The sequence below is a fragment of the Xyrauchen texanus genome, chromosome 4, assembly GCF_025860055.1.
Source record: "Xyrauchen texanus isolate HMW12.3.18 chromosome 4, RBS_HiC_50CHRs, whole genome shotgun sequence".
NCBI lineage: Eukaryota > Metazoa > Chordata > Actinopteri > Cypriniformes > Catostomidae > Xyrauchen > Xyrauchen texanus.
In genome coordinates this window covers 35148906-35161531 of record NC_068279.1, presented here as the reverse complement: position 1 = coordinate 35161531, position 12626 = coordinate 35148906, and the positions used below count along the sequence as shown (strand labels likewise).

At 38.1% G+C, this 12626-nt stretch overlaps 1 protein-coding gene across 1 annotated transcript in view; it reads right to left on the bottom strand.

The window, feature by feature from the left end:
- adgrv1 (adhesion G protein-coupled receptor V1) overlaps positions 1–12626 on the bottom strand; it is a 178519-nt gene that overhangs the window by 137361 nt on the left and 28532 nt on the right. Inside the window, exons 20-26 of the mRNA XM_052125837.1 lie at positions 10832–11205; positions 9218–9394; positions 3945–4125; positions 3596–3789; positions 3357–3486; positions 2936–3019; positions 1744–1883 (exon numbers count right to left, since the gene is read on the bottom strand). Coding sequence (XP_051981797.1) covers positions 1744–1883; positions 2936–3019; positions 3357–3486; positions 3596–3789; positions 3945–4125; positions 9218–9394; positions 10832–11205 — 1280 coding nt within the window. The remainder of the gene's footprint in view (positions 1–1743; positions 1884–2935; positions 3020–3356; positions 3487–3595; positions 3790–3944; positions 4126–9217; positions 9395–10831; positions 11206–12626) is intronic.

Here is a 12626-nt window from a genome sequence, read left to right as displayed (position 1 = left end):
ATTGTGTCACATTTGGTTAATACACAAGCGAGAATCAGTGGCTTTTTGGCATCAATGATGTTGACATGCCATTACTGAATTTGGATGTGGTGGAGGTGAAGATTCTCAATAAATTATGACAAAATGTTTCAGTCTCATCACATGAACATAACCTAAACCTGGCAACATTTTAGAAAAACTAAATTCAAGTGTTCTGTATAGGGCTTAATCCCATGTCAATTTTGTAGAGCTGTCATTGATTTGAGTATATGGTTCAACTGTGACATCTAGTGGTGCAAAATGTTACTGCACCTGTTTATAGAACTGAAACAGGAAGTCTGTATAAACGTTATCTGTCTGTGTTCTGGTGCACATCGTCGTTTTCAACGGTCCAATCCTTGGAGTAGATACGACCGTAAGTTATAATCGTTGTGTTTAAACAAGTGTAGCGCTCTTATGTACAAGTTTACTTGAAAGCTGAACCTTTAGTGAAATGTTAATTGATCGATGGTCTGTTAAGAAAGTTTGGACTAGCTAATGTGTAGCATTTCTGAGAAGGTTTTTGTAATCTTTTCTTTATGCAAATGCATATTGTTAAATTCAAATCAAAGTAAATAATGACGAGTTGTTTGTTCAGTTATTCAAATGTGTACATGAATGCACGTGAATGTGAAAATATTTAAATTTGTGAATTACTCTGTAATTTGTGTTTTTGTTTATGTTTCTTTCAGTTTTACAAGAAAAGATATAGTGAAGTGGAGTGCATTAAAGTGTTCATTGCATCAATACAAACAAAGACGTGTCACGAAGCTTCATTCCTGTTAACTATCTGTCAGAGCTTTGTAAAGAACACAACTGCCAGGACAGAATATAAAGCCTTGTTACATGTTGTACTAGTCCAGTGAAATGTCCAGTGGGGGGGCACCAAAAGTGAGTGAAATGGTATTGTGGTCTGACAAGGTTTTTAAGGTGAATATTAAATATTTTAATGGGTAAAACGACATAGAACGTTAAGCTAAACCTAACCAATAGTGATCTAAAATTAAATGAGAGATAAAAAAAAAAACATCCTTACACTACACCATTTAATCCTTGGATAGTATCCAATAGCAAAATGCAAAATGAAAAGCACATTTTCTGAAGCAACCACGTCATCTTGTGTTGCTTCTATGACACTTTAGTCTCAAGTGTCAGCTTGCGTGCTTGGTTGGATTCGAACTGGGCTTCTGTGTCTAAAGTCCAAAACGCTATGAGATAAGCTATCACTGGAGCTAATCACATTGGAATATGTGTGTAAATGAGTTTGTAATACAAGTGTTAAAATATATAATTTTTCACAATGGTGTAAAAGGTGTTTCAATATCATAACATAGCAGTGTGTGAGAAATACTTATTACAAAATCATAATAAGCCATTGTAGTCGTGATTTGTATAAAAGTGAATAAAGCACACAATTATTGTAGCGCCTCATTTCATCAGGAAACTGTGACGAAACGTAGAATTTAGCACAAAAAAAATCAGTTTTTTTATAGTAAAGTTCATTCTATGAGACTAGGTTGAAAACTTAAGTCTGTCCCTTGCACAAAGCGATTTTAGAGGACTTGACATATAGCACAGAAACCATAATGACTACATAATGGCGCATTTATGGCACCAGTTTTTGTCCTTTTTGGAAAATGGTAGCCCCTGCTTACAACATAAAGGTTTGGAATGACATGTGAGTAAATAATGACCATTTTTGGGTGAGCTAGAATTAGTACAGACCTGCAATATCACAGTACTTCTGCCCTCTTCAGACTCTGTTCCATTGACATTCAGAGAGTCAGCACTGAACTGGAAGACACCATGTGCCTCATCAGAGGCAGCGATGGTCACAGTGATACGAGCAGCAGCACCAAGGTTGGCTTCAGAACAAATAGAAATATTTGTAAGTGTTGTCATAAAATTAGCAGACCTGTGGAAACCAAAAAAAATCTTGAACCAGCCTAAATTAGTTTGCTGGTCTTAGCTAGACTCCAGTCCTAGACGGGCTGGTTTGTTTGCTGGTTTTGGAGGGGCTGTAGCGCTTTTCAGCTGGAACAGCCAGCTAGACCAACTGAAGACCAGCTTGGCCAGGCTGGGAAACCAGCTACACCATCTTAAACCAGGTAAGCCCAACAAATTATGGTAGATTTGTCTCATTTAAGCTGTTTTTTTTTTTTTTTTTGAGAAAGAGAGAAAATAATGTAAAAAAAAAAATCTATACTTTGTACACAGAATGTACTGTCTACAGAGGACACAAAATGACTGACATTTTCAATAAAGTATTTAACACTACTGCCCCACCCCCTAAATATATAGGCTATTTGCTTTTCCCACGTCTCTTCCATTATGGTTTGCAGGGCTTAAAACTGTGTAAACAGCTTGGCAGAAATCAGAGTGAAATGTGGTGCAAGTCTAAAGTCCAGACAAGAGTCTAGGGAATTTTTATTTGACCGTTAAGGACAATAGCTCTTAAACTTTACAACTTTAATCAAGGACTTACAAAATAAAGCATCTGTTAGGGGTGACCTCAATTGCACAATAAATCAACACAAGAAAGAAAAACAAAAGCACACTAAGCATTGACTTAGCATCAGTTAACACCAAGTTAAGTTAAAAAGAGGTTTTCACTGCATTTCAAGCATGCCAATTTAACTGCCAAAGCAAGTTTATAAGCACAAATGACATATAATGGGGCATGAAGTGCCTCTAAAAGCCACAGCAGTAGAAATTCAAGGAGTTGGTAAACTATAAAAATAAAACGACCAAAAGGGAACTTGTTTATTACTATGAACTGTTTTCTCAAACACATTTTTTATATTGGTGCTTTTAACATTCTCACATCTTCTTGGTATTACAGCCAATAATGGGAAGGAGGTAAGAGTAAACCATGAGAGACTTCTGAAGAACCTTCATGCAGGCTTGAGAATCTTACCATGATGATAGTGAAAAGATGGGAGAAAGAAGTCAGTGTCAGTCTCTCCACTTCCACTGCCCTCACTTGCAAAAAACTCATCCACTTAAGGAGCACACAGGAGCCAGAGAAGAGCAGGACAGGAGCACACAGGATTCACACCAGAGGTAACAGGAATCACATACAGAACATATTGAAATCACACAGAACTGTCCATGATCATGCCATGGACAGCATGAATGGAACCCAATGCATGCAGACATCATAAGGGCAAAACCATGGAGGTAAAGAGAGGACAAATTCTTTCGATTCAAAGTTTGAGTAATATAATGTCCAGATGGAGCTATTTCCAGTCCAATGCATCCTATAATACAATTTTTATCTGACAATGGCAGGATAACTAAATTTCACCTTGTGCACATTAAAATATGAGTTTTCTTACCTCCTCCATTTGGATTATAGAGTTCCACTCTGAAGACTTTATCCAACTCTGGCACCAAGTTATCTATAATGGTCACATTAATGTACTTGAGTCTCTCACCAGGGAGGAAGTCTAGAAATCCCTCTGTGTCCTGTCAAAAGCATGAAAGTAATTGTTCTGTTCACAATTTACAAAAGGCAATTCCTTAGGGAATCGGCAACATATATTCAAAATGTTCTGTAAAGTGAAGTTGTTGATACCTCATAGTCCTCTGAGCCGACAGCTGACAGTGGAGATGTGCAATACCCCACCATCACCATTCCGCGCAGTCCTTGTGCTCTGGCCACCAGCAGACTGACCACACCAGCTTCCTCTTGAACAGTAATGTGGGCCTCTGTCACTGCTGGCCTGATCATACCCACAGGGACTGGGTCAGTTTGAAACTGCAGCAGGCCTGAAATTGTGTGGTGAAATTAATACCAAATAAATCTAATTTATATTTAGAAAGCATATCCTTAACTATAACCTGTCTATTATGTCTGTCAAATGTAAATTGTAGAATGTAGCCCACATGTGTTAAAATTTTTAAATAGCAATATTCCAGTGTACCATATGGATGGTCGCTTGCTTTGATGGTAATATTGTTGATGGCATTGTGAGAATCAATGCTGGCTCCACTGGTTGGAGTGGAACCTGGTTTCCCATCTCCGGACTTAGCTGACACCAGCCTAACCAGGAAATTCTCATCGACCTCAGGTAGATCATCATTTAGAGCCAGCAGATTTAAGACCTAAGAGATACAAGAGATCAAATATGAATACAAATACTGTTTGAACAAAGTCTTTGCTAATATTACAGACCTACGTGTATATTATTTAGCCATTGAGCACTGTCAGTAAAACAAAGATGAATAAATCCCCACTAGATGGAGCCATAAGTTAATATTTTTGCTGTAATACCACATTAACGCTTCACATTGACAAATCACATTAACTGCATTGTCATAATGTAAAATTTTTAAATATATAATTTGTACAATTAATAATTGTATAATTAATTACATACAATTTATATAATTATTAATTTATATTTATTAATTTATAATTATTAAGAATTATAGAATATTTATTTATTATAAATGCAAATATTAAAATAATAATAAGGTTCAACACAATTTAAGCTCAATCGGCATTTGTTACATAATGTTAATTACAATGAAATAAAATTTGACACGTCCCTCCTTTTCTGTAAAACAAGCAAAAATCAAGGTTACAGGGAGAAAGTGGAAGTGAATGGGGCCAAATTTTGGAGGGTATAAATGTGAAGCCTATTTTAGAAAAGCACTTACATTAATTGTTCTGTTAAAGCTCATGTATTATTTGAGCTTTAAAATTGTTTAAATGATAATTTTTACATTCGTTTTAGGGTTTGTTGACATTACATCGCCATGGTAACAATGTTGTCTATAACATTTCACAGAAAAGGTTAGTAAGTGATTTTATCACACTGAAATCATGTTTACATGCATATTGTTTACATCTTGTGGCTATACTTTTGAAAAAGTTTGTATTTTTAACATTCAAAAATTGGCCCCGTTCACTTCCATTGTATGTACCTCACAGTAACACAGATTTTTGTAATTTGACTATGGAAGTAAATTCATGACTAAAGTCTTTGAAGTATAAAAGCATGCTGAATCGAACAAATAAATGTATTGTATTATCAGTGCTTGCATTTAAATTCACTGAATGTACAGTGATGGCATTTTGGGAGGCTGAAATTTTACATTGTTGTATTTTTAAGCATTGAATATTTAATAAAAAAATATTTCACACAAAATGTAATTATTAAAAATTCAACAATAAATATTCACCTTCCAGTTCCTTTACAAAATATTCAGTTCATTTGAAAATACAATCTAGATTTTTCGACAGGTAAAATTCAGCCGTTCCATTTAACTTAAAAAAGGTTAAGGTTAAATTTTTCAGTGGTTCAAATTTGGTTGAAAATGTAACCTTCTCCATCTGGTAAACTGCAGGAAAAGCAGCAGAGTTCCAATGCAAAATCTCCAAATTATGTCATTAGTTCTCACCAGTAGGTGGTGCAATCGGGTGTTGACTGCTGAACACCAAAGCTACTGATAGAACAGTACGAGTATGTTTTGATAGTTTGTTTATCAAAATTGTTAGAGGGTAGAAAATAGATAAATATTTGATTTGCACATGTGGGTGGCCATGAAACGCACCTTTCCACTGATTTGTCAACCTGTGTCATCATCAGTTCCTCAATGCCGTGCAACAGAATAATTATCCACCACTGCTCAACATTTATAGCAAGTACATATTATCTCTCTCTCATCAAACAACCAAACTAAGGAACACCTGTGACACAAACAGTACTAGTCAGGGAAGGGTTTAGACAAGACTCTGTGCCAACTTTCTTCTGTGTAGGCATGGGTTCGGCAACCTATGTGTACCAGAGAAATATCTGTTCCCTATTGATACAGTTCACGAGACTCATCCATGGGGAAATTCCTTTTCCACAACCTAGCTGAAGCCTTTGTATCATTACACCAATCTTATGATTGGCAATGGTGTTTGAGCCCCGCCCTTTTAGGCATGTGCTCTATTATAAGCGGGCGCTCACCACCATTTCTTCAGAATTTAGTTTCCTTCAAGACTAAAATCATCTTGCCTTGACTACACTCCTAAATCAGCCCTCTCTTCACTTGTATAGCGCGTGTACATCGTAGTGGCTGCTCGACGTGTGCTGAAGGCTGAAAAAGCTTTTTCTTCCTCTCCAACCAAGCTCAATCGGCGTGATAACCGTGAGTGATTGGTGTCTATTAGCTGGCTCGAGCCTTTACACTATTAGCGCTGTACATGGATTATTGACGTGCTGAGTGACAAGCTACCGTCTGATAAGTGGCAGCTATCTGTGCCCCTTTTCCGCACCCACTCGTGTGTTTCGCGGCGAAACTCAGCGCTCACCATGCATTGCGCGGTCACATGGTGCACGTTACAGAGCATTTCTCAGTGTGTTAAAAAAACTGTAGAGTGTGGTTATACATTCACACTTTACTTAGAGGCATGGTCTCTTCATGGGCATGGAGAAATGGTATAGCTCTACAGGATTTATGCTTTGCAGCAGGATGGTCTTTGCAAAACAGGTTTTTGAGGTTTTATAAGCTAGACATGGTGTCCATCGCTTCACGAGTCCTCTCTGTCTAGAGAACTAACTATTCCAACACCAGGCGGGTGAGCCCGAGCCCCTTATCATGGACGAGCCACCTTTTGTATTTTAATACAGTTACCTGTGTAGGCTGCTACCTAGTTTACAGAGCATTTCTCAGTGTGTTAAAAATAACAGTAGTGTGTGGTTATACATTCCATTTCACAACGCGGCCGGCTCGTTTCAACAGCGTTCTATCCTCCACTTTACAGTGCAGGAAACGCCCATTCTGCACTCCGATGTAGCAAATCTCCTAGTGGTAGTTCACCATACCAAGCACAGAAAGAATGTCACAGCTGTTATTTTCTCACCAAATGCAGAAAGGTGGTGGCCTCCAGCCTATCAGCACCAGTGACAGTTGACATTTGAGTTCTGATCATAATGATCACATACAAAAAATTATCTCTCTTTTGTTTACACACTCATAAATCATACCTTAGTGTACTTATTAACTTTTTAAACATTTTTCATTCTTGAGAATTTCCTTGCTTCCTCATTTCACACACTGCACAACCGCTTCCCAATGGTGAGTGGCTCACTATCACAATTAGTGTCAAATATAAAGTGCCCGCTACCCTGTTATGTTAACGTGTGGCGGGCGCTCACAGGCATGTCAGATTGAGTGCTAAAAATAATTGAACATGGGTATTTGATCCAATTCACATGCAGACAGCAAATTATAAATTACCTTGACTATTGGCTATTACTGGCCCAGTCAGAGGCTCTTCTATGTGAGCACAGGGACATTATACTTAACCATTTGAACTGCCTGGGTATCATTGTCAACTGGGCGAAAAGCACACTTTCCCCCAGCCAACAAATCTTCTTTTTGGGGGTTCGACTCCATGAGTATGCATGCGCACATTAAGAGGGAGCACATCCAGACCATTCACCAGTGTCTTTCTCAGTTCAAACTGGGACGCATGTGCACCACTGTGACGTGCTGCTGTCTGGCTGATCTAGCACCATGGACAGCTCCAAACGTTTATCAGCAGGGTGTGATGTTGGGTCAGGTTTTCAGACAAAAAGTGGTGACCACGGGTTGGAACATGGGTTGGGTCGCACTGTGCACTGGCTTTCTTTTTTGGCACATCACTTATTCGTTCTGATTCGTTCAGACATTATGTCAGTTTAGTGTACATAAATTGCCAGGGTGGCACTCGATCGCTACAAATGTTGAGCCCGGTGTAATGCCTGCTCTTGTGGAGCACGCGCCATCTCCTCTCCCTGAACACAACTTATGTCCCGGCCCGTTTGAACTGCAGAGTGGACAGGCTGTCATGCCAGGGGCTGATGGCAAGGGAATGGAGACTTCATCCTCAAATGTTATGAGGATTTGGAAAGTGTTCGGCAAAGCAACCTATTTAACTCCACAGAGACAGCCCACTGCCCTCTTTCCTATTCCGAGAGGACAAGGAAATTATTATATCGGTTATGCCAAAATGGCCCAACCAACTAAGGTTTCAGGAAATTATGGAGATATTAGGCAGCCCTCCATGGGAAATACCATTGAGGAGGGATCTAATCTCTCCAGTACAGGGCATGATTAGGCATCCCCAGCTGGAGCTGTGGAACCTACACATATGGCTCCTGAACGGAGTGCAACGAATGAGCCAGAATTGAAAGGCTGGCTCCTCTATAGGCAGGCACAATATAATCATAAAGTTCCTTAGGGGAGCGAGGTGCTTGAACCCCCCTTGCCCTGCTACGGTTCCAACAAGAGACTTGAATCTGGTGCTGAGGGCACTCACGAGCTCCGCTTTCAAACCTTTGGAATACGTTGAGTTAAGTGTGAAGAGAAACGTTGAGAAATCTCCTAGTGGTAGTTCCCTGAATATTTTGGAAATGAACTTTGGAAGGTGAATATTTATTGTTGAATTTTTTATAATTTTAATAATGAAATTAGTTGTGAAATGTTTTCAAACTAAATATTCAATGCTTAAAAATACAACGTTTTAACATTCCCAAAATGCATTCACTGTAAATGCAACATATTTAAATGCAAGCACTGATAATACAATGTATTTATTTGTTTGATTAGAGCAATTCAGCATGATTTTATACTTCAAAGAATTTAGTCATGAATTTGCTTCCATAATCAGTTGTATGCCACAAATGCTGTTGATTATGCTTAACATGTATTGAACCCGGAAAATTCCTTTAAAAATACCAGTATGAAAAAAAACATAACACATTTTGTTTCGGATTTAAATAAGTGTGTTTTTATATACATTTTATAACTTAATGCCACTGTAAAATGTGTAAATGTTAAGACTTTAAGATAATTTTACTTGTGTTGAAGAGAAAACAAGTCTGTATTCTAGAAAATTGGTTAAGCTTTGGTCTCCCATTATAGGAGCAAATGACTGCAAACCAGCATATGATCTTATTTTCATCTGCATAACGACATCAAATAATAGTGATACACAAATGTTTATAAAAATTTTTTGCAAATCTAACCACAGCTGATTTACATGTAACTGCAGTGTCACCAGCACTTTTCTGGTTAAATTAGATCCCACCAAAAAAGGAGGGGTGTAGGAACAATTTTAAAAGTGGAGAGACACATTTAAGTGCATAGACTAATCATGTTCTTCATCAATGAGAAGTCTTATGGTCATTAATAATAACTGAAAGGTCAATCCTGTTACCTCAGAGCGCTGGAGAGGCAGGAAATGAATGGTGCCTGTAGCGTTGGCAAAATCTGATGCATTTGATGAGTCTGCAGGTGAATCAACCTGAGTAACGGTGTAGTTTATATAGACGTGGTCCAGAGCACCCCGTGTACGCTCCACTACACATGAGATTGTGGAGCCCTCTTCAGATATCTGATAAGAGGGGAGAAAGGATACGCATTGTGGAACAAAATTAACTTCAGCACATTTTAACTGAATTTACATTAATTTCCATACATCTAATAAATATAGTAATATGTTTAAAACATACATACACACACACACACACACACACACACACACACACACACACACACACAGTATATATAGATGTTCATGTATGTAAAAAGTCTATTTTAGTGTAATTTAGTATATTTTAAAATACTACAAAAATAAATTTTATACAGGTAATATATGTTATAGTGGAATTTCGATATGTACATACAGTATATGCACACATATATGAACAATCATTTTATAAAGTATTCAGGTATGGCAACATACTGTCAGATGTCCTCATGAGTTTAACCCTTTTTAAACAGTTTTATTTTTTGTATTATTTTTTAAATTCATACAAGGAGACACAGAGGTGATATATATTCTGTATAACTGTATTTTTCATACCAGGTCACACTGTTAAGACAGAGCTAAATAACCTATGTAGAGTACATATATAGTTATATTTTTGAAAGAAAATAATTTAAACGTTAATATAGTGTAACATTGCTGAGACTTATAATAAAATAAAAATTTAATTAAACATTGAAGTACAAAGAGAAATGCATTTTCATTTATCATTATCTTTTGACTGTTATGTGAAATCGACAGCCCAAATTAGTCTCTAAATATTCCCTTTACTTTTTGTCTGCTTAGTCATGTTTCAACTTGCTGATAGCAAAAGTGAAGGCACATGTCACTGTGTCTCTTCTGTCACTAGTTTAGAGGTCTTCCTCTAAAGGAATTCACTGACCATCTGTCCTGTTAATCGAACAAGCCATCAGAGATGCCATGCATCCAATCTCCTTGAAGAGAAGAATGCACGCTCCATCCAACCAGGCGTGAATACAAATTAAATATACATGGAGACATGCTCTCACAACCAGGGGTCACGTTACATGCTTTCAGAGGACAGCTAAACCAAACACTGACAAAGCAGCCACTTGGGTATTTAATCAAATATTATGGTTAAATATTAAATAATTAGGTGTTTGATAGTTCTGTTTAAAAGGCTACATGTGAAGCACCATTACAGAATATACAAGATTTCCCACTGGATATTTCCTGGAGTCTAAATAAAATGTACTTTACCATGATCTTTTATAACCATGGTTCACTGTACTATGTAAAAATACATTAACTTTCAAGTTAAGAAGTAAAAGATAAAAATATAATACTAATATATAATAATACAATATATAGTATATTTATATATCTTTTGGTATATTCAAATAATATAATATAAATGTTAAATGAATATACTGTTATAATCTTATTGGCCATAACAATTATCCATGATAAATCTCAAAATCAGTTTTCATACGGACCCAAAATTAGCTAGAAAATTATACCAAATAATCTTTTTGGACCTACATCAGGTATACAGGCACCGGTAAAGCCAAACAATCCATTGGCATTATCACTCTTCATCACTCTGAGGATGGCATTAGGTCTGGGCATGGGTAGACGGGCTCCACCTTGAACGGCCACCAACTGCAGGTAGAACATCTCCTCTCCCTCTTCTTCCTGATCATCTCGTACCTCTACCACAAATGACTTCTGTTTCTCCTCCTGCCTGTAGGTCAGGTATCCTGACACATTGTGGAGATCGGTCTTGGCAGGTTGGCTGTGGAGCTCATGAATCTCTGAGCGGTTGAGTCGGCTGGTGTACAGACGCAGGTCTTGTAGAAGACCCGTGAAGCGCTGTTCACCATCTGGGTTGGAACCGATTCTAATAGGAGCAACATCTGCAGGAAGAAGTTAGATGTAAGATGTTAGGATGGATGGTTTGGCTTGGTGGTTAAACGTCTGAGGTGGTAACCCAAAAGTTTGTATGTTTAGATTTGATTCATAATCTCATAACCACCCCCTTCAGCAAGAAACATAACCCCAAGATGCTCCAGGTAGATGGTCCTAACAGTGAAAATTTACATAGATTGAAATGGCCCTTTTACATGATCCACATCAGGGCTTCAACCCACCACTCAGCGCAAGTGTCATGTGCCGCTTTGACCACCACATTAAAGCATTGAAAATGGCTTCATTGAAGGGTGATTTTCTGTCATTGCTTGTTGAGAAAAAGGGAAGCATACACAGTAAACATTGAAAACATGCATGCAAGACTCGTTGAACATTTAGGGACGCTCGAGGTGAATTTAAATTACAGTAGTTCAACTAATTTAAGGGGGTCTTAGGATGCTCGGAAACAATATTTATATAAATAAATAAATTACAATTATGTGTGACAGTTTTAAAATATGTCTTGTTGCTTTACTCTTAAAGACATCTGGTGTAAAGTTGGACCTAGACTTTGTGCACATCATGCAACATGTGTGGTAATCATTGGCAAATCATATGTAATCATTACTTCGTAAGATCAGCAGCAACACGTTCAAAGTGGATATAGTTTGAACTCTGAGCATGCATAACAACTTGATACAAACATTTGGGGGTATTTCGGAAGCTGACGCTTCACTCCATAGGGTTCAGTACTTGGGGCAATGCTGAGGCGGTCATAAAAAAGCACCTTGGTTTACTTTGGATGGGAAAGTTTTGCTAATGATGAAGAATCTGAGACATTAGGACAATAAAAAAGTTATAAGCATCTGCAACAAACCATAGAGTGAATGAATGAATGTATCTGGGTTAGACCGTCGTGAGACAGGTTAGTTTTACCCTACTGATGATGTGTTGTTGCAATAGTATTCCTGCTCAGTACGAGAGGAACTGCAGAGTCAGACATTTGGTGTGTGTGTGTGCTTGGTTGAGGAGCCACTGGTGCGAAGCTACAATCTGTGGGATTATGACTGAATGTCTCTAAGTCAGAATCCCTCCTAAATACACGATACCGCAGTGCCGCGGGACTCCGATTAGCCCAGGATAGCCAGCCCGTGAGGGCCTGGTGAGGAGAGCTGTTTGTGACAGGCCCGGGGTGAGGCTGGATGAGTGCAATCCCTATCACGCACCGCACATTTGTGGAGAACCTGGTGCTAAATGACTCATAGACGATCTGATACATTCTGGTCCCTAGATATGGCATGGGTCCCTCCTTCAGTGCAAGTCTATGGGATTTTTTTCCACTGTTTTATCATCTTCTGGGTCAAAATCATAAGCATCTCTACAGAACAAGCCACACAATAATAGTTTTCATTGATGTCCACTCAAACAA